The sequence below is a fragment of the Camelina sativa genome, chromosome 11, assembly GCF_000633955.1.
Source record: "Camelina sativa cultivar DH55 chromosome 11, Cs, whole genome shotgun sequence".
In the NCBI taxonomy this organism is placed as follows: domain Eukaryota; kingdom Viridiplantae; phylum Streptophyta; class Magnoliopsida; order Brassicales; family Brassicaceae; genus Camelina; species Camelina sativa.
In genome coordinates this window covers 27931124-27954560 of record NC_025695.1, presented here as the reverse complement: position 1 = coordinate 27954560, position 23437 = coordinate 27931124, and the positions used below count along the sequence as shown (strand labels likewise).

Below are 23437 nucleotides of genomic sequence, written 5' to 3'. Positions count from 1 at the left end.
AAAAAAAAAAAAAAAAATGTTCACAGCCTCGGTTACATCACATAGATCAAATCTCATCAGCGGAAAGAAAAAACCAGAGAAATCAAACAAAATATAAATCTATTTAGAGAGCAAAAAAAAGAGAGAAAACAAAATCAAACGGATCGTAGAATAAACCTCGGCTCATTTTACTTTCACGATTAACGATCGTGGAGAAACAAAAAAAAAAAAAAAAAAAAAAAAAAAANGAGATCTGAAATAAGAAGAATTGAGAAATCTAACCTGAGAAGACGATGATGCAGATTCTTCGGCGAGAGAGAGAAATCAGAAAGCAAGGTTTAGTTAGGTGAAGAAGGAACCTGTAGGCTTCAACTACTACAAAATGGAGGAAGGGGTTGGTGTGTGTAGTTTTAGGCTTTTGTCATTTTCTCCAACTTTTTTAGAAATTTTATATTTTTTTAGATTTTTTTGTTGAATACGTACGGATCGACTCTCTTATTAGAAAGCGAATTTGTTGTTTTCTTCATCTGTTTTTTTTTTTTTTTTTTTTTTTAAGAGAAAAATCTATATTAAAAAAGAAAAAGAGACAAAACAAAAAAAATTGTTCACATACCAAATTTTAACCAAAATGCAAACAAAAATATTTAGGAAAAATTAATAATGTGTGTACCAAAGCCAGATTCAGAGTTTGTGCGTACTACTACTCTACTCCAAATCTTAGATTGAAAGCAACATGAATTACTAGTACAGTTTTAAACAAATAATTCCAAGAACACGAGTTACAATAATATTAATATATCTATTAAATTACTCGAGAGCTCAGTATCTCCAACTTTAAAATAACTCAAGATAAAGTGTAGAGAAGAAGCTGAGATGTTGTTGAAATCCTCCTATACATGGATTTTAACTCCTTGATCATCTTCTTTTCATTCCGCTTCCATGTTGTTGGTTTCAGAGTTATTCCAACTCTCTTCAAACACTTGGAGTTGGCAAGTATGTATCTCAATACTTGTTTCTCTTCCCTTGTTCCTCTATATTCTTCCCACTCAAAAACATCTCGAGTTTCGTTGACAAGCATAGAGGTACACCATCTGGTTGCTTGAACGAAAGTGGAAAGTCTTAATTCTTGAGAAGTCCCTGTGAAGCAAAAACAACAATTAAACATGTGTTTGCTACTTCTTTTACTGTAAAATGCATGGTGCAGGCACAAACCTGGTCGATGAGAAGAAATTTCAGTTCAGGAGAATTATGAAGCAAAGACACAAATGGCTCACACCAGTCTAACTTGAAAGGATATATTTTACAATCTGTAACTTGTGAGATGTTGATGGCGTGACACCACGCAACCTGCAATATGAACACAACACGTACATAAGTAAGTAAGTTGTATAATCTGGTGGAAATCAATTAATGTGATCATAACAATATATATATAAAAAAATGAGGTTAATTAAACTTAGTACCGTTTCAACGTTTAGACATATATCGAGATATCTGACCGAGGAAAGAGATTTCATAAATTTGTCATCAGGATAACGAAAATAGCATAAACCTGCTTTATCAAGGCTAGGCTCGTTCTCAATCGAGCATGAGTTTGTCGAAATATCTCCGATGGCTAATTCCTTTAAATTTTCTGAATCTATGACCAAAGTTGTTCCTTCAATATCCTCTACTTTTTGGGTTCAGATTAATATCCTCTACTTTTGGGTTCAGATTAACATACTTTAAGGTCACCAAAGATGGCACTTTTACACTAAACTTTGTCACGTTGTCTTGGCTATGTCGCTCCACATACAAATATTCGAGAATAGGACAACTAGATAAGAGCCTAACAAGAGAATCTTCATCTTTGTATACCACAGAGACAAGCTCAAGACGTTTGAGGGATGGGAGGCATACTGGAGAAGATGAAACATCTACATAAACCTTGTTGGAAAGACGGAGATTTACAAGCGTATCACATGTATAAAGGCTTTTGGGCAAGCTAATAGGCTCTGCGGACCACATGAGCTGAAAACATAGTTTACAAACCCTGCGATCAACCGCATATGCTAACCACTTTCCCACATTAGCATCAATAGGACAATGTGGACCGAGTTCTATATTCAAACTTTCTAATTGATGTGCTTTGTGTAGTTTAAGTGACTCGTTAACAAACCGCCAAATAGACTCTGGTGTGCCCGCTTACTTTTTCCAAATAAACGGCTAAAACCGCCAAGAAAATTTGTTCTGTGAGCAAAATCTCCGATCTCTGTGTACTCAAGTTGTGGCAACATTGTCCATACAGATCGCCATCGTTTCGATAAAATCATCGTGGCCACTGCATCCTTTGTTGGAACCAATAACAAGATCCTCAAAAGCAAATCGTCTGGCACTGCACTGATCCTATCTTCAAACTCCATATCTCGGACAGCTTATGGTTCTTTGCTTCAGAAATCGATGGGCACTGTTTTTTTTTAGTTTCGTAGCATCTTTTTCTCAATGCACTTGAGTGTTTTCTTTTTATTTTATTTTATTTTTGTCAAAAAGAGTGTTTTTTTTTTCTTTATATTATTTTCTTTTCTTTTCTCATGTATACATATTACACGGTTCATATGATCCTTTTATGATTCTCTCTTTCCCTGTTTCATTGTATTTACTTTTTTATTTGAATAAGATATTTTTGATTATTGTGCTTCCATTTTTTTTGGTTCCAGTTTTCCATTTACACAATATTTTGTTACTGATGTTCAGGAGGTATTCAACTTATATTTTAGAAGATTTTAAAGTATTTTTAAAATCAATTGTTATTCAATTGATGATTCTAAAAAATCTTTTAAAATCCAGTGTTATTCAACTTAAAATTTATGTAAAATCATCTAAAATAATTTAAAATTTCATGTTATTCAATCATGGATTTATAAAACTTACTTGAAATCTAGTGTTATTCAAAATATCACAACTTTTTAAAAAATGCTACTTTGAACGATTCTACAAGACTTTTTTTGTTTTTTTAGTTGACAAATATGAGTAACAAAATCCTATGTTTTGAAGTTATGATTTTAAAGGATTTCACAAAAAAAAAATTATCCGTAAAAAATCAAGTCCGACAACAACTCTAACGAAAATAGCTCTCTGCTTTTCCCATTAGCGAAGTGAAGAGTAGAGAGAGTGAAGGACGAGTTACATATCTTTCCCCTAGAAGATCGTCTAGGAACCCAAACGCAGCTAGAAACTCTGATCTTCCTGCGTTTTTATTGGAGCTTCGAAATGAGCTGGGATAATCCTTTTAAATCTCCAGTCACGGGCTATCTCATCGATCCAATCCCTTACCTGAATCATTTGCGATGATCACATCAAAACAAACCCCGTTTTGGACCAAAAAAGATTTAAACAGATAGATAAGGAACCTTCTCAGGGACTTTGCTCAAGACCAAAGTCTTTACAATGGGAGAAACGATCAGCTTTTGCGACATTTTTGTGAAGCTTGCGTTTGGTTCCAAGAGATTCGAGGGACCAAGATATAAGATTTGCAGAACCATTCTTTCCCATCCTGCAAATTTTAATCAAGAACTCACATCTCAACAATCGAAAATGTTACTTGGTGAATATGTTACTAGAATGTGTGGTGGTGGCGATAAAGTTATCGTCTTCCTCAGAATTTAATAAATATTTTGACATAGATTTTTTTTTTGTGTTGTAAAATATTTTAAAATCATCCAAAGTTTAATATAAAATCTCATAGAATCTTGGAGAATTTTCTTTTTTCTTAAATAGAAAAACTCTAAAACACAATCGAATCTCCTATAAATCTCCTAAATCTTTCAAAATTCTAAAATATCAAAATCCTACCAAATCCTTAAAATATCAAATTGAATACCCCCTCTTATTATATATTCCACTAGATAAGGATACGTCCAATGTGCGGGTTTAAATTTTTGTAAATAAAATTAAATTTAATAAAATATATTGTACTATAAATTTTCTTTTTGCTACAATACTGATGTGTCTGCATTTTATAAGATTTTAACAATAGTTTTTGTATTTGTTTTGAGTCTTTTGTTAAGTCCAAGTGTGCTTTTAGAGTCTTTTTAGTCTTGTGTGAGTCTTTACAGGTTCTAGGTGACTTTGGAAGGAATCTGAGAGCTTTGGGGATGAAAATATGCATCTAGAGCTTAATTGGTTGAAGACTGATCGGGCTAGCAAGCAGATGGAGTGAGAGCAGAAAAACATTCCGGATCGACTGATCCTCGCTCGAGATCGACCAGTCCTGTCCCCGAAACAACTTTTCCTTTTATGTTTCAAACCGACTTTTAGAGTTTTATTTTTACTATTTAAGCACGAGGCTCGACCTCTAGAGAGGCACCTTTTTATTATACGCAGCTTTTGAGTACTTGTAAGCTTTGGGAGAAGATCTCTTATCCTTTTTAACCTTTTGGAGAAGAATTCTGAACCCTTTTGTTTTCTCTTTGCAATTCAAACATGTTTTCTTCATCTTTGATTTGCTGTTCTTTGATTTCTATGTCTGAGTAGTCTCTCTGTTGGGTTTCGGGTTTCAAAAGGGGTTTTATGATTCTCTGAACTTAGGTTGTTAGATTTGGGATTGATCTATTGTGTTCTTCCTCTATTGTTATTCTTAACGCTTAAACTAGATTAGCTACCTAGTTTATGATTGTAGGTTTGATTCATCTAGACATCAAAAGTGTTGTTGAATTGCTTGAAAAGAACATAGGTGAGCAAGGTGATCCTTAACCAACGAAAGTTGAAGTTAAGGCACCTTGTGAACAAAATCAAACTTGAACTTATTGCTTGCTAGGATTGCTAGATTCAAACGACGGTTTAGAGTTTAATCAATTCCTTGCATAGATAACTAACACTGCGACAATAGGTTAGTTTTACATTCGAGATTTGAGTTCAAGAACGGTATCTAATGCTTTCCCAATCTATCATCTGAATTAGTGATCATAATTCCTAATAGACTCCCAATGCCCAATACTTTTCTCTGAATTTAAGCACTCTTTTATTTTTCCTGTTTTGATAATTACTTGTCACAAAAATTTCCTTTTTCCTTAGCTAGATTTGATCTTTACAATTTTATAGTGCATTGTTTGGTCTCTGTGGATTCGACCCTGAAGTGCTATGACGACACCACTAGATCGTGGTTGAGTGCACCTTGGGTTTTAATTGACCTTTGATCAATTTGGCTTCGTTGTCGGGGCATTTCATAACCCAAAAGGCATCCGTCGGTAAGCGAATGTGCCATAAGAGCAAGTGAAAGTAGTTTTCTCCTGATCATCCGGGTGAATCGGAATCTGAAAGAAACCGGAGTAACCATCAAGGAAGCAGTAATAAGGGTGGTTTGCTAAGCGCTCAAGCATTTGGTCAATGAATGGAAGGGGGAAGTGGTCCTTACTGGTGGCTGCATTGAGCTTGCGGTAGTCGATGCACATCCGATATCCTGTTACCTTCTTGGTGGGGATCAACTCGTTCTTTTCATTTGCAACTACTGTCACCCCTCCTTTCTTTGGCAATACATGGACTGGGCTCACCCAAGTGCTGTCAGAGATTGGGAAAATAACTCCGGCTCCCAATAGTTTAAGGATCTCCTTCTTCACCACTTCCTTGAGGTTTCGATTCAGCCTTCTTTGATGTTCGATGGACGACTTAGAAGGGTCTTCAAGGTGAATAAGGTGTGAGCATAACTCCAATGATATACTTGAAATATCATCTAAGGAATAGCCCAAAGTCTTCCTATATTTTCTTAACTCGCAGAGCAAGAGTGCGGTCTCAATATTATTCAGGTTAGAATTGATAATAACAGGATAGGTGGAGTTAGGTCCAAGATAAGTGTACCTTAGCCCTTCAGGGAGTGGTTTCAAGTCCAAATTTGGAGCTTTGAGTTCGCTCCAGTCCTCCTGGTTCTCCTTGGTCCCAGAGCAGATCTCGGGATTGGTTGATCCATCGCCAAGAATGGTCAACCGATCGCTTTTATCGGTTATTTCCACAGGAGGAGCTGGATCGGTCAATTCAGTTTCCAGATCGGTCAGTCCAGTTTGCAAATTGACGAATAGGACCTCATTTCCCAGAACTGTTGCAGCATCGAGTGTCTTTGCCATCTTCACAGTCTCCTCAGACAGGTATCCCAGCTCTGGTTCCTTCTTTGTCAATGCCACGGCCAGGTGATCACTTGTACACACTTCTTCATAGATCTCGTCAGCTATTTCTCAAATTGTGTCAACCCAGAAGGTTTGGCCATCGATTGTGGGTTTCTTAGCTACTTTCTCCAGGTTGAATCTCAAGACCAAATCATCCATGTGCAAATAAATTTTTCCCTCTCAGACGTTTATCATTGCACCATCCGTGGCCAAGAAAGGTCTTCCAAGTAGAATGGGTTCTTGGGATTCCTCGTCGAGTTTCAAAACAATGAAGTCAGTGGGTATATAGAAGTTCCCAATTTGCACTGGTAGGCTCTCCAATACCCCTTCTGGATGTCGGGTAGAGTGATCAGCTAGGACTAAAGTGACTTGGGTCGGCTTGAAAGTGTATAGACCAAGTCGCGTTGCAACGCTGAGTGGCATCAGGCTCACACTTGCTCCTAAATCGCAGAGGCATTTATTGAACTTGAGATCTCCTATTGTGCAAGGAAAAGTAAACGGTCCTGGATCTCCACATTTTTCTGGCATTTGATTTTGGAGCATTGAACTGCATTCTTGCGTGATATACATTACTACTTTCTCCAAACTGAGCTTATCAGTGAGGATCTCCTTCATGTATTTCTTGAGAGATGGAACCATCCTTACTGCTTCGATGAAAGGGAGTCTGACCTGAAGCTCCTACCACTGATTTCAGCTTTTCATATTCTCGCTCCTATATCTTGGACTTACGACGAGTAGGGCAAGGGAGTTTGGGTACATAAGGCGATTGGGGTCTGCAAGGTTGCCCTCCCCCCAGCAGTAGCTGTACCAGAGATTTTAATGCCATCAGTAGCTTTGTTAGGAACCTCGTCAGAGGTGCTTTCCTGATTTTGTGTTTTGGATTGGCCAGTCTTGTTATTGGATCGGTCAGTCCCTTCTCTTTGCTGTGGTTCTTTAAGTTCCCTACCGCTTCGAAGGATGATGACATTTACAAATTCTTTTGGATTAGCCTCGTTTTTCCCTGGAAGTGTTCCTGGAGGTGCCTTGACTCTCGGTGCAGACTGTGCCACTTGGTTCTCCAACACTCTCATGTGAGTGTTTAATGATTCTATCCTCCCATTCAGCTCAGAATACATGCTGTCGATCTTGACATTCACCTTAGTGGCGTTTTTCTTTTGATTTTCCATTAAAGCATGCATCATCTGTTCGAATTTTCTCTCTTGCGAGGCTGCGGCCTGTGGTGGAGTCGCTTGATAACCTTGTGAGAAGTTATTGACTTGAGGTTTCTGTTGAAAATTCGATCCTCGAAAGCCTGTCCCCTTGTTCGGGAAGCCCTGTGCGAAATTGCTCTGCTGAGGTCGTGGTGGATAGATCTGATCATGAGGATTCTCGACATTGTTGCTCCTATAGGACAGGTTAGGATGATTCCTAAAATTCTGGTTAAAGCCTCGATTCTGAAAATTTCTTTGTCCTCCTATGTAGTTCATCTCCTCCGTACCCTCAAGGTATGTCTCAGCTCCGAAATCTGCATATCCCCCAGCCTGTTCCTCGCACAAGTTAACGTTTTGGTGATCCCTTTTCAGTAGGAGATTCACCTTGGCTGTGAGATCCTTAATAGCATCAGTCTCGACAGCATTGACCCGCACCATACGATCATAGTCTGTGCCGTGATTGCTATTGCTTGCCGCAAGTTTTCTATTAGTGCATTGGCCTCATTTGCGGTGGTTGTGGAGAAGTCTCCTTTGCTAGCTGTGTCTAACGCCATCTGGTACTTTTGTTCGATACCCCCATAGAAGATGTTCATCAGGTTCTCTTGGGTGTAACCGTGGTGAGGACAGTCTCTCAGATATTCCTTGAACCTCTCCCATGCTTCGCAAAATGTCTCCATGCCTCCTTGAGAAAATGTAGTGATTTTGCTTCGAAATTTAGCTGAGCGCGATTTGGTGTAGAAGTGATTTAGGAAAGCTGCTCTACATTGTGCCCAAGTGGTGAGCGATCCAGGATCCAGAAGATTCAGCCATCTCAGCGCCTTATCCGCCAAAGAGAACTGGAACAAAGTCAGCATGAGGTAGTCGTAGGGGACACCATTAGACCTCGTCGTACTAGTCAGTCTTTCAAAAGCCTCGATGTGATCTAGAGGACTCTCCGATGGCAACCCGTGAAACACACAATTCTGAACCAAATTGATTAGACTATGCTTAATCTCATAGTCTTGCCTCGCAAATGAGACTTCTACACCAATCTACAACCGCCTAAAATAGTGAAAGATATACGCAGCTTCCTTGGTCATGCTGGATTTTATCGACGATTCATAAAGGATTTCTCTAAAATAGCTAGACCACTCACCCAACTGTTATGCAAGGACATCCTTTTTGAGTTTACTGATGTTTGCTTGGAGGCTTTCCTCACAATCAAGCAGGCTCTGATATCAGCTCCAATAGTTCAGCCACCCGATTGGAACCACACCATTTTGCATAGTTTTATTAATCATTAAAGTTGTTAGCTCAAAAAGTAATTCAAATAAAAAATAAATTACATCAAAATAGTGTATGACTAACCATGGAGAGAACCTCAGTTTTGCCTCCTCCCTTATGTAGAGAACTAACCTTGCGTCCAACCTCCCCCACCTTCCTTCCTTGGAGAGATAACCTTGTGTCCACCCTCCTCCACCATAAAGAGAACCTCGGCTCTGCTCTCCTTTTGTGTGGAAAGAACATGTTCACGTCTTTTAGCTACCTCAAAATGATAGTAACTAATGTTAAATTTTCCAATGTATCCTTGAAAGTTTCTTTGACATACCATGATGTAGCCTTTGTCTCCGAGCTCCTATGGATCTATCAACAACGATTTTTTTTAATCTATCTATGTTTGTTGTAAGCTTGTGATTGATTAGCCTATTTTATTCAGCCATTAGGTTAATGACTTTCTCCTCTTTATCTCTTTTTGGGATTGAATGGATGGTAACAATTATGTTTGTACAAAAAAAGTTCTATGACCAACCAATCAAAGTTGAGAAATTAGAAGAAAATTAATTTGACATAATTAAAGAAATAATAAAAAATTATAAGCACTGTAATATATGAATCTCAAATAATTCAAAGATAAAAATAAAAATTAAAGAAAACAATTTAAAACTACTACAATAAATTTTAAAATACAGTATTAGAAAAAGAAGATGCAAATATTACCTATTCCAAACTGAAAAAAGAGAAAGTAGAAGTATATTTTGGTTTTTTAAAAAAAAGGAAAATTTGTCTTCCAATTAAAAAAGTTCCACCAATAGAACAAAGTTGAAAGCAATATTTTTGAATAAATTATTTTGTTAGATGAAAAAATATGAGACGATCTATGTTTATATAGAAGTGTGTATTTACATTTTTTAGAATTAGTAATTTACTGTATATTTTCCTTAATCCCTTTACTATTTTTTTTTGTAGAATTAATAACTTAAAATTAAAATAAGTAACTAATGTTATAATTTCAAATTTTATGAATTATATATATATATATAATCTCCTTATAATTATTTAAAAAACTGCTTAGTTTTTGTAATTTTTTGATAATTATTATTTTACATTATTAATATTATTTTAAACAAAATTTTTTGTTTTTGTCGTAATCTTAAATTCTCTATTAAATATTAACTTTTACAATGTCAAAATCTCAGGTTAATAACTTGACACGTGTCAAAATCATGGTAATGACTAACATTCAAAACTCAACTTTATATAATAAGATTTTCATTTGTATTAATTTAAAGTAATAAATTTATTTAAAAAATGTACGACTTTTCCAACCAAAAAAAAAGGAAAACCAAAAAAGAGGAAAACAAAAACCTGTAAATAAAATTTAAAAAAAAAACTGTGAAAAAGCCAGCTGTGTTGAAGGCTCTTTCCAAGGACTTCTACAAGGACTTGCTACTTAATTGCATGATACAGAGCCCACAAACCTGCCTAATCTCTTGTATATATGTACCTACAACATTTATTATATCTGTGGCCTAAAGCAGCTATTTTTCCTGCTTTATGGGTGGGCCGGCTCTGTTTGTATATGTCTATGATCATGAGGATGGTTTGATTGAAGTCTGCAAAATGTAAGAATATAGGATTGACTGAACAAGAGATGCTGGAAACTTGTGTAGTACATTACATAGTAGTGGATTCTTCTTTATCATATACGCACATTTGTATACTAAATAGATACAATTTTCATATTGAAACGAGCCGACCCGTTTTTTTATAAATAATAAATAATAGTAATAGTAATAATAAGTAGACTACAACTAGTGGTCCCATACCCAGTAGCCATCTAACCACAAACATATTCAACAACAGAAATAACCAATACCAATATCCAATAATAATCTAATAATTATAACATAAACAATATGCAAAAAATCAACCAACATGAATCATAGAACCAGAAACCTAGTAATGTTTCTAATGACCCAACTCTAGCAACCTAGCAATGCCAGACAACAACCAATCGAGTCCCTAGAACATCCTCCTATTAAATGCCTTGATTCCACGATCACACTTTGCCTTTACCTGCACCACAAACACAAATTGCAATGCATGAGTATTTTATAAACACTCAATAAGGCAATCCTCCCATATACTGGGCTATACACACAAGCAATAGAGACATCTCTAACCATCAACCAACAATCAACAATCAACAATAACAAACCAGGACTCTGCGTCGACCGACACCAAGCATGCATCAATCGACATCAGTTGGGGTTGCGTCGACCGACACATGATATGCATCGACCGATGCAAGGTTCACTTGCATCGACCGATACTCCCATTACATCGACCAACGCATGCTCGACATAGCACGAAAACCCTAGATGTTACATATATCCTATCTACTCTCTAGTTATCAGCTCTAAAAATAAAAGGATAAAAGGGGGAGTAACCGAATATATATAGGAACATAACGAATCTTCTGATTTATATAATATAAAAACGTGCACTAATCTGTTGATGTTTGGCAATTCTAATAGTAGAGATAACGACGGAAGCTTCAACTACTAGAAATTATATTCGAGAAGGAAGAGGTCCGTGTGGTTTTAGGCTTCCGCCATTTTCTCCACCTTTTTTTATATCTATTTTTTCAGATTTTTTGTATGAATACGTACGGATTATTAGAAAGCAAATATGTTGTTTGCTTCATTAAAACATATATAGAGAAAAGACAAACAATAGATATTTAGAAAAAACAATCAGTGTAAATTTGATGATGTACCAAAAGGCCAATTCAGAGTTTGTGACGATTTTACTCCAAATTAATGTAGAATTAGGTATTAACCCGGGGAAAACCACGGGCTGAACTTTTTGTTTGATAAATTTTTTAATAATTTATTTTGTTATTATTTTATTTATAAAGATTTGTGATTAAAAATTTGGTTTGCTTATATAAAATTTTTGTATTTTAAAAATGTTTATTGAAAACCTGTTAATAAAACATTTGAATGTAATGAACTTTAGATTTTATTCGATTAGATTTTTAAAATCTTAGCTGTTATTTTTTTTAAAGTACCAATTAGTTTTGATTCTAATAGATTTTTTTTACTTTTCTTCAATTTATTTTATTTTATGTGTCCCCAATTTTCGTTTTTTAATTAATTATATTTATTTATTTAATTAATTAATCTTAATAAAGTTTTTCTAATGGCAATTGAATGTAATTTTTACACATTTTAAGGTTAGTTTTTGTACTTCCCAATTAATATAGTAGTTAGAAAGCAATATGAATTGGTAGCACAATTAATTCATGACTCTATACATGTAAATATGTAATCTATGAAAGTGTCAAAGGGCTCTTAAACTCCAAACTGAGTGGATAAGAGAAGTTGAGATGTAGTTTGATCAAAGGTCAATTAGAACCTAATGTGCACTCAACCACGATCCAGTGGTGTCGTCGTAACACTTCAAGGTCGAATCCTCAGAGACCAGGCGATGCACTATGAAATTATATAGACCGAATATAGCTAAGGCAAAGAGAAAGTTTGTGTTTTAAGTAACCGATTAAAAACAGAAAATAAATAAGGGTTTTGAAATCAAGAAAAGATATTGGGCGTAGGGAATCAGTTAGGAGATACAACCACAAATTTGGATGATAGATTGGGAAAGCATTATATACCGTTCTTGAACTCAAATCTCAATTATAAAGGTAATCTACTTCCGCAGTGTTAGCTAACTATGCAAAGAAATAGCTAGAACCTAAACTTCCGTTTGAATCCAGCTAAACAAGCAAGCATTAAGTTCAAGTTTGATTTGTTCACAAGGTGCCTCAACTTCAACTTCCGTTGGCTAAGGTCCACCTTGCTCACCTATGTTTCTTTAAAGTAACTCAACAACACTTTCGGTGCCACGATGAATTGAACCTAAGATCTTAATCTAGGTGATCAGTCTAGCTTAAGCATTAAGAACAACAATAGATGAAGAACAATAAGATCAACCCCAAATCTAACAACCTAAGTTTAGAGAATCATAAACCCCTTTTTGAAACCCGAAACCCAATAGTAAAACTACTCAGACATTGAAGTAAAAGAACTGCAAATCAAAGATGAAGAAAACATAATTGAATTGCAAAGAGAAATAAAAGGGTTCAGAATTCTTCTCCAAAGGGTTAGAAAGGATAAGAGATCTTCTCCCAAAGCTTACAAGTGCTCAAAAGCTGCGTAGAATAAAAGTTGTCTTTCTAGAGGTCGAACCTCGTGCTTAAATAGTAAAATAAAACCCTAAAAGTCGATTTAAAACATAAAAGGAAAAGTTGCTTCGGGTACGGGACTGGTCGATCTCGAATGAGGTTCAGCCGATCTCGGATGCTTTTCTGCGTTTGCTCCATCTGCTTGCTAGTCCGATCGTTCTTCAACCATTTTATTTCCAGATGCTTGTTTTCATCCCCAAAACGCTCAGTTTCCTTCCCAAGTGACCTAGAACCTTTACAGACTCACAAAAGACTAAAAAGACTCTAAAGCACACTTGGACCTAATATAAGACTCAAAACAAGTGTAAAAACTAAGGTTAAAATCCTATAAAATGCAGACACATCATAGTTGAATTCCTATACATGGATTTTAGCTCCTCCATTATCTTCTTCTTTTCATTCCGTTTCATGTTGATTTCAAGGAGATTCCAACTCTCTTCAAACACTTGGAGTTGGCAAATATGTATCTTAATACTTGTTTCTCTTGGCTTGTTCCTCCATAGAGGTACATCATCCGGTTCATTAAATGAAAGTATAAGGGCTTTCATTCTCTTGATAAGTCTCTGTGAAGCAAAGCAAACAACATCAAGGAATATAATGTAGTTATTAACATGCATGTTTCCTAATTAATTTTGAAATTCCCTTTTGTTAATTAGTTAATGCATGCGCAGGCACAAACCTGGTCGATGAGAAGAACTTTTAGTTCATGAGAACTTTGTAGCAAAGACATTAATGTCTCAAGACAATTTGTAACATCCGCGAACCAGAATCCCGGTTTAGGGGATGCATCGGTCGATGCAAGGTTGGTTCTTTGCAGTTCGGCTTAAGTAAAACGCTGCGTTTTGGGTTAGGGAAAACTCTAAGTCGAGTTTTGTCGTCATTAGACGAGTTTGGCCGTTTTTGGGAGAAAAATAAAGAGAGGAAAAAGTTCTTGAGTGTTCTTGAGTTTTTTTGGGAGATTTGAGGCTGTTCCTGTAGAGATCTGTAGTTGGGATCGTGGTAGGAGCTTCCTAGAAGCGTAGATCTTCCTGTTTGAGGTTCAGAATCTTCTTGGCAAAGGTGAGTGCATGACCATGGCTTATCTAAGCTGGAGATTTCTCTGATCTGCTTGTTTATGTGTTGTTTAGCTTGTTAGAATGTTATTTGGGGCTTTGTGAAGCTTTCTTGTGGCTTGGGATCGAGTTGTTGGTGTAGGAACGGTGATCCAGCGAGAAGCTTCGAGGAGAAACGATGCTCGGCACGTGCATCGGTTGATGTACTTTGTGTGTCGGTCGATGCATTGCGAGGACAGCGCATTTTGACCAAGGAGCATCAGTCGATGCCATGTGGAGGCGTCAGTCGATGCAATTAGGGATTTCGTGCAATGTCGAGCATGCGTCAGTCGATGCAGGCTAGTCTTGCATCGGTCGATGCAAGCTTGTGTCGGTCGATGCAACCCCTGTTGGTGTCGGTCAATGCATGGTTGGTGTCGGTCGATGCAGTTCCTAGTTTGTTTGTTGATTGTTGTTTGATGATTAGAGTATCTCAATTGCTTGTGTGTATAGCCCAATTGATGGGAGGATTGCCTCATTGAGTGTCTATCAAATACTCATGCATCTCAATTTGTGTTTGCGGTGCAGGTAAAGGCAATGTGTGATCGTGGAATCAAGGCGATGAAGAGGAGGATGTTCTAATGTCTCGATTGGTTGTTGTCTGGCTTTGCTAGGTTGCTAGAGATGAGTCATTAGAATGTGGTTTAGGTTGCTGGTTCTTTGATTCATGTTGTTTGGATTATTGGTTTAATTATAATGAATTAATAATGGTTATTGGATTTATTGGTTTAATGGTATTGGTTATGTTATCCGCTGTTGTGTGTTTTTGGTTAGGTGGATAGTGGGTATGGGTCAACTAGTTTAGTTTATTATTATTATTATTATTATTAATATTATTAATATTATTATTATTATTATTATTATTATTATTATTATTATTATTATTTATTATTTAAAAAAAAAACGGGACGGGTCTTTTCACAATTTGAACTGAACGGGCATATTTACGATATGTCAACTGTGAGAAGTTGATCGTGTGACACAAGGCAACCTGCAATGAACACAATACATAAGTAAAATCTGGTCTGCACAGCTGTGGTCCAGTGGTAAGGGAGAACTGGGTAAATGTTGGAAGGAACTAACCCATGTTACGTCTGTCAGTTGGGTCTTGGCCCAATTGATTTATCTATTAGTCAGAAATGCAGGCGGTTTGACTACCCTATGATATTAGTCGGAAAGTATTCCAAATTCGGGACAGATAATGGGTGCCCCTTCAGAGAGAAGTCCACTATGAAGCACTTTGGTGCGTTTCTATTGGGGCTGATCGGGTCGGCCGATAGGGTTTATTAAAAAAAAAGTAAAATCTGGTGGCAATTATTAATTAGAGAGAATTAAATAAACTTATTTGGATATGAATATAAGTATTAAATGACATTCAATGGTAAATGTTTCCATAAACATACTTTGAGCAAAAAGTTAAATAAATAAATAAGTTTGAATTATTTGTGAAATATTACTTTCAATAATATAACCTTTTCTGGCTCTAATTTTTTTTCCCATATTTATGTTGGCTCTAGTTTTTTTGCATAAATTAGTATTTTCATTTCTTATGTCATCTCGAACATATATATGGTTCATTTCTATCAGAATAACATAAATTTGGCTCTCTGTGTTTTTTTACTTCTATGATTATTGTGATAATTATTTTTTCTTACAATTTTTAAATATATATGAATAGTCATCAGATCTTTTTTACTTCTATGATTATTGTGATAATTAATTTTATTAAAAATTTTAAATATATATGTATAGTTATCAGATTTTTTAAAATAAGAGAATAAGTTTTGCATTTAAAAAATTTAAATAAATAATTAAGTTTTAATTGTTTTTGAAATATTATTTACTTTTAATAAGAAAATATGTTATAAAAATAGTAATTAAATATTTTTCGGATTTTAATAGTTGGTCTTTAAGTCTTTCATTTTTAAAAACTAATAGAAATAAATATTATCGTATATTTCATTGGCATATTGATGTAAATAATAATAAGAAATAAGACTATATTATTAAAAAGTCGTGCGACACGTCAGCTTTTTATGTGAGAATGCTTCTTTATTAATATACAGGAGATATACAAGGGATTACCAATCTATAATCCTCTATTAAACTTAGAATGAAAGCAACATGAATTATTAGTACAGAAATAAAAATCCCAACAACTTAATATAGATTTTACACCCCAGACGCCTCAAACAATGAGGTTCATTATCTCCAACTTTAAATATCAAGAGCCCTCAAACTCTAAAGTCCAATTGAGTATAGAAGAGAAGCTGAGATGTTGTTGAAATCCTATACATGAATTTTAACTCCTTCATGATCATCTTTTTATTCCATTTCCATGTTGATTTCAAGGAGATTCCAACTCTCTTCAAACACTTGGAGTTGGCAAGGATGTATCTTATTATTTGTTTCTCTTCCCTTGTTCCTCCATACTCTTTCCACTCAAAGATCTCGAGTTTTGTTGACAAGCATAGAGGTACATCATCCGGTTGCTTGTACGAAAGTTGAAAATATTCACTCTTGAGAAATCCCTGTGAAGCAAACAACATGATCAAGTAATGTAATTAACATGGTTTGCTAATTTTGAAGTACGTTTGTACTGCCCTTTTTGTTAATGCATGTGCAGTCACAAACCTGGTCAATGACGAGAACTTTTAGTTCAGGAGAATTTTGAAGCAAAGACACTAATGGCTCGAACCAATCTAAATTAAAAGAACATATTTTACACTCTATAAGCTGTGAGAAGTTAATTGCGTGACAACACGCAACCTGCAATGAACACACACAACATGTATACATAAGTCAAAAGCTGGTGGAAATGTGATCATAATTTAAATAAAACTGAGGTGAAAAGTACCGTCTCAACGCTTAGAGATATATCGAGATATCTGACCGAGGAAAGAGATTTCATAAATTTGTCATCGGGATAACTACAAAAGTAGATACGTGTTTTATCAAGGCGAGGGTTGTTCTCAATCGAGCATGAGTTTGTCGAAATATCTGCGATGGTGAATTCCTTTAAAATTGTTGAATCTATGACCAAAGATCCTTCACTACATCTTCTTCACCAAGTACTTTTCGTTCCGAATTATAATAATCAAAGGTCACTAAAGATGGCACTTTTACACTAAACTTTGTCACGTTGTCTTGGCTATGTCGCACCACATACAAATATATGAGAATAGGACAACTCGATAAGAGCCTAACAACAGAATCTTCATCTTTGTATACCACAGAGACAAGATAAAGCGTTTGAGGGATGGGAGGCATACCGGAGATGAAACGTCTACATAAACCTTGTTGGAAAGACGGAGAGCCACAAGCGTATCACATGTATAAAGGCTTTTAGGCAAGCTAGTAGGTTTGGCGGACCACATGAGATCGAACCCTAATTTACGAACCCTGCGATCAACCGCACTTGCAATCCACTTTCCCACGTTAGCATCAATAGGACAATGTGGACCGAGTTCTATATCTAAACGTTCTAATCGATGTGCCTTGTGGAGTCGTAATGACTCGTTAAGAAACCAGCAGATAGACCGTGGTCGCTTACTTTTCCGAAATAAACGGCCAAGTAAACCGCCAAGAGATTTTGTTTTAGTGGCACCATCGTCCATATAGTTCGCCATCATTTCGATAAAATCATCGTGGCCACTGCATCCTTTGTTGGAACCAATGACAAGATCCTCACAAGCAAATCGTCTGGCAATGCACTGATCCTATCTTCAACTCCATTTCTCGGACAGCTTATGGTTCTTTGCTTCACAAATTGTTCCGGACTGTTTTTTGAGTTTCGTAGCATCTTTTTCTCAATGCACATGAGTGTTTTTTTTTTATTATTCTTCTCTTTTCTTATGTATACATATTAGACGGTTCGTATGATCCTTTTATGATTCTCTATTTCTATGTTTCATTGTATTTACCTTTCTTAATAAATAAAATATGTTTGATTATTGTGCTTCCATTATTCTTGGTTCCAATTTTCCATTTACACAATATTTTGTTAATAGTAATATATGATATGCTCAAATTAAACCTTAGAGGTACTCTTTCAAATTAAGAGATCACTGTAGTACTTAGGGGTCGAATTCCACAAGTACTCTAGACTACTCAATAAATTATAGAGTTTTCATATTACGCTAAACAAGTTGATTTAAATAAAGAAAAGCAATGCAAAATATTAAATAAAAGCTGTGAAAATTCAAGGATCAAAAAGCTAGGTCTAGAGAATTTCTCAGGAAATTATGGAATATCAAATCAATAAATTAATTAGGATTCAAGCAATTAAAAATAAGATCTAGAACTCTAAACTCTTTTATAAAATAAATCAGTTCTTAGTGCAAATATTATCTAAATTTAAAACCAGAAAATTCAAATCTCTTTGTAAAATTCTAGGTTAAAAATCAGCTTTAAAAACAGGTTTAGATTGTTACAAAATTACTAAATCAAATCTCTTTGCAAGAAGTAATTTTGCTCATCAAAAGGTTTTATCAGGAAAATCAATTATATTCTCATATCAATTTATTTTCCTAAGGTATTAACTCTAGGTGATCAATCAAGAATTAATATGAGGAACAACATATGATGAAGATCTAAAAAGATAATGAATCCTAAATAAACAGATCTAAATCATAAAATCCCTGTAAAAAACCCTGAACCTAACAAGCAAACTACTCAGACATATTCAATGAAACACAAATCATCTTTCTGAATAATAACCAATAGATATTAAAAAGTAAAAGGAGTTCATGAATTCTTCTCTCAAAGGAGTTCAGATCTCTCTCCCAGAAGCTCTCAATATCTCTCAATATCTCTCAGGGTTGCAGAAAATAAAACTTGCTAAAGTAAAACTTCCAAGATTACTAAAACCCAAAAACACTATATATATATGTCCTAAAACACGTCCAGGAACTAATGATGCAAATATGGAAAACCTTGGGGCAGATTTGTAAAATTTCCAAAACTTGAGTCTTCTCGTGTCGGGGTACTGGGGTGTCGACCGACACCAAAGGTGGTGTCGATCGACACCACTTCTTCTGATTTGACTTCGAATTGATTTCATCCGGTTAAATGCTCCAAAACGATCCAAATTGCTTCATTCTGCTCCATCCGTACCAAAATCCTATAAAACCTATTAAGACTCAAAAACATAAATAATATGATATATCAATATCTCTGCAAAATGTGAGGATATAGGATTGGTTGTACCTTGTGTAGTGTAGCGGATTCTTCTTTATCAAATACACATTTTTTATACCATATATATACAATTTTCATATCCTATCTGGACTCATAGTTACCTGGCTCTAAAAGTATACAAGGGGGGTAGTAACCGAGTAAGTGCGCAAGTATAGGAAGATGACTAATATAATAGAGGTCATTTTGCATACATCCTCCTAATTTTGATAGGATCGAGAATTCTGATCATGAAGAAGAAAAGATGACTGATTATATAGAAAGGTCTTTGGTTGAAGCTGTGTCAAGAGCTTCAGGGAACAGTCCAAGAATGCAACTAGCACAAATTATTAGGAGAACAATGCATGCATGTGTATCATATACCAAAGCCAATTCAAATTTTATGACTAGAATTAAAAGGATCCCATAATAAACTTATCCAAAGAGCAAAGTAGTAAAAAAAAAATGAAGAACTAAAACATTTACCCAAAAAATAACAAAGACATTGGAGTAGATTGACTAACCAGAAACAATGAACTTATGATCATCTTAGTGTTCAGATACCTTGAATAACCAGAAATAATAGATTGACTAACTAATGGCATATATGATCTTTGATATATATATATATAAGATTAATTAGTCAGTTCTTCTCAACGTTGGCCACAAACTCCAATTGAGTAGAGAAGAGAAGATGAGATGTTGATGAAACCCTATACATGGATTTTAACTCCTTCATTATCTTATTTTTAATCCAATTCCATGTTGGTTTCAGAGTTAAACACTTGGAGTTGGCAAGAATGTATCTTAATATTTGTTTCTCTTCCTTTGTTCCTCCATATTCTTTCCACTCAAAGATCTCGAGTTTGGTTGACAAGCATAGAGGTACATCATCTGGTTGCTTGAACGAATGTGGAAAATCTTCACTTTTAAGAAAACCCTGTGAAGCAAACAACATCAAGTAATGTAATTAACATAATAACATGTTTGCTAATTTTGAAGTTTTGCTGCCTTTTTGTTAATGCATGGTGCAGGCACAAACCTGGTCGATGAGAAGAACCTTCAGTTTTGGAGACTTTTGAAGCAAAGACACTAATGGCTCAAACCAATTTAATATAGGAGGTATTTTACACTCTAGCTATAAGTTGGGAGAAGTTAACCGTGTGACAACACGGAACCTGCAATGAACACAATGGTTCAGATACGTTAAAGTCACTAAAGATGGCACTTTAACACTAAACTTTGTCACATTGTCTGGGTCATGTCGCTCCACATGCAAATAATTGAGAATAGGACAACTCGATAAGAGCCCAACTAGAGAATCTTCATCTTTGAGGGATGGGAGGCATACGGGAGAATGAACATCTACAAAAACCTTGTTGGAAAGACGGAGATACACAAGCGTATCACATGTATATAGGCTTTTAGGCAAGCTAATAGGCTCTGCGGACCACATAAGATGCAAAAATAGTTCACGAACCCTACGTTTAACCGCATTTTCTAACCAGTTTACCACATTAGCATCAGTAGGACAATATGGACCGTCGACCGAGTGCTATATCCAAAGTTTCTAATCGTGCTTTGTGTAGTTTCAATGACTCGTTAAGAAACCACCAAATAGACTGTGGTCGTCGCTCACTTTCACCAAGTAAACGGCAAAGAAATCTTTTTTTGTGAGTAACATTATTGCTCTCTACCTACTTGAGTCGTGGCACCATCGTCCAGATAGATTGCCATCGTTTTGACAAAATCATGGTAGCCACCGCATCCTTTGTTGGAACCAGTAACGAAATCCGCACGAGCAAATCGTCAGGCAATCCACTGATCCTATCTTCACCACCTCCTCCGTAGTTTCTCCATAGCATATGGCTCTTTTCTTTACAAATTGTCGGGCACTAGATACTGATTTTTGTCCCAACCATATCGAGCCGAGTATAATCAAAACCCGTCCTAACATCTTTTGTCCCAATGAAAGTTACTCCAATACTTTAGAGTTTTATTATTTTTTTTGCGTGTGTTAGACCGTCTAACTTAGACGGTTGGTATGATTCTCTTTCTCTCTGTTTCATTTAATTTACCTTTCTTGTTTTTATTTTTCCATTTTAAGTTATTAAATGCGTTAATAATCCTTGTAGACGAGATTAGTTGTACATATGTGGGCTTTCTAAACTTAAATATTAGCGCTCCATCTTCCAAAACCCCCAACATCTCAAATCTTTTGTTCTTAGTAAAGGATTACCAATCTATGATGGACCCCAATAATGTGTTGCACATAATCTAAAAAATCTGTAACTCTGTCTCCATCTCAGCTTGTCTCTGATCTGACCGATCGAGGATCAAATTTCGCTATCCTCGACCAAGGTACTTCCTGTCATCTTTGTCTCTCTCTTTTTCTTTTCTTCATGATTTTAAGGCTAGCTCTACTACCATAAAAATGCATGGTAAAGCTCGTGAATCTTTCTCTTGGGGTTTACGGAACTTGGAATATGTCTATATATCATCAACATTACCAAGCCAAACAAATCTCATGGATTAGGATCTGCAAAAGTAAGAATATGATTGGCTAAACCAGTGACACCTTTCTAAGTCTCAATCCCCCCATCACCAATATAAGAACAAAGATAAGGGTTCGTACTTTTCTTGTCCTCATTTTTTTCCTTCATTTTTTAATCTGAGATGCTTAACACTGACGTCACCACGTCAGAACTTGTGAGAGCTTACAATATTGTAAGCAGACTATATGTGGTTTTGCACTTTCACTTTTATGTTTAATATACACCGAAGAGGCATCCATATATACCAATAATTGCGAAGAAACTTTTGCTGATCTAAGCGAAGCTAGAGCTGCGCCATGATGTTATTGGCTCTAAGAAATATGAGGGAGGGTAAACGCTATGGTGAATTAGCTACTGTATGATACTATCTCCAAAAGAGCTAATATTCAATACAACGTCCTATTCATAGAGCTCACTTCAATTATCACCACATTACTTAATGTATAGTTCCAATATAGCTCTGTTGAAGGAGTTTTGCCTGTTAATTACTTTGATAGTTGCTGTAAAGTACTTGATATGCAGACTGAAGCTTTTTTTTTTTTTTTTTTTTTTTTTTTTTTTTTTTTTTTTTTTTTTTTTTTTTTTTTTTTTTTTTTTTTTTTTTTTTTTTTTTTTTTTTTTTTTTTTTTTTTTTTTTTTTTTTTTTGGAAATTTAATCTAGATATGGTGTGATTGATATATGCGAACTATTATTTTGATTTTTTTCCCCCGGCGATTAATAATATTCGAGAGAAAGACGCGGTAACAAAACTGCTGCAAACTTGGTTACCCTTTGTGACGATATTGCTTGTGTGATTAAAGAGTATGTAGAATCGGATCCATTCAAGTAGGGAACTTAAAGATATGTGTGACGGAGGAACCTGGTTTGCATGTTGAGAACCAGGTTTCTGATCGTGAATAAGAGGTGATAATTGATACAGAGAAACGATTACATTGATTTTCTGCATCTCGCTGGGAAAAAGCAGAAATCTGTCATTCAACCAATGTCTTAGGACTCTGAAGTTGTGTAGTTTGGGTGTTTTGTTTCTTCCATTGAGTCAAAGAATCACAAAGAAGTTTTGGTAGATGAGTTATGGATAGCTGCAATGCAGGAAGAGCTTGAACAGTTTGCTCGCAGTGATGTATGGGAACTAACAAGGAGACCGAATGATGTTAATGTTGTAGGGACTAAGTGGATGTTTAAAAACAAGAGCGATGGAAATGGGTGCATTGTGAGAAATAAAGCTCGTCTAGTTGCTCAAGGATATTCACAAGTAGAAGGGGTTGACTTTGATGAGACTTTTACACCAGTTGTAAGGTTGGAGTCTATTCACTTCTTGTTTGGGATGGCATGCGATTTGAAGTTCACATTGGATGAGATGGATGTCAAGAGTGCATTTCTCAATGGAATTCTTCATAAAGAAGTTTATGTGGAGCAACCCAAGGGTTTCGAGGACCCCTAGTATCCACATCATGTATACAAACTAAAGAAAGCCCTGTATGGACTCAAGCAAGCACCTAGAGCTTGGTATGAAAGACTGACGACGTTTCTTATATATCAAGGATATGTTCGTAGAGGTGTGGACAAGACTCTATTTGTTCTCAGTCTCAACAAAGACATGATGTTTGTGCAAATATACGTGGATGACATTCTCTTTGGATCAAATCGTCAGCAACTTTTGGATCAGTTTGTGAGGAATATGACCGATGAGTTTGAAATGAGCATGTGTGGTGAACTAACCTACTTCTTGGGCTTGCAGGTACAACAATCAGCTGATGGGATTTTTGTTTCTTAAAGTACATATGCAAGAATTTTGGTGACAAGATT

The 23437-nt window shown here is 35.7% G+C and overlaps 2 protein-coding genes and 2 pseudogenes across 2 annotated transcripts in view; all 4 read right to left on the bottom strand.

The window, feature by feature from the left end:
• Nucleotides 1–402, bottom strand: part of LOC104724441 (glucose-6-phosphate 1-dehydrogenase, cytoplasmic-like) — a 4418-nt gene extending 4016 nt beyond the window's left edge. The window contains exon 1 of the mRNA XM_010442932.2: nucleotides 262–402. The gene's annotated coding sequence lies outside the window, so the exon portion shown is untranslated. The remainder of the gene's footprint in view (nucleotides 1–261) is intronic.
• LOC104728422 lies at nucleotides 824–2274 on the bottom strand (annotated as a pseudogene).
• LOC104728419 lies at nucleotides 6294–6752 on the bottom strand. Its single transcript, XM_010447397.1, has one exon. It carries the CDS (start codon nucleotides 6750–6752, stop codon nucleotides 6294–6296), a length of 459 nt encoding a protein of 152 aa, XP_010445699.1.
• On the bottom strand, nucleotides 16135–17529 carry LOC109127363 (annotated as a pseudogene).

Bases quoted from the DNA above. Each gene is read 5' to 3' on its own strand.
- LOC104728419 (XM_010447397.1), bottom strand. From the start codon at position 6,752: ATGGTTCCATCTCTCAAGAAATACATGAAGGAGATCCTCACTGATAAG.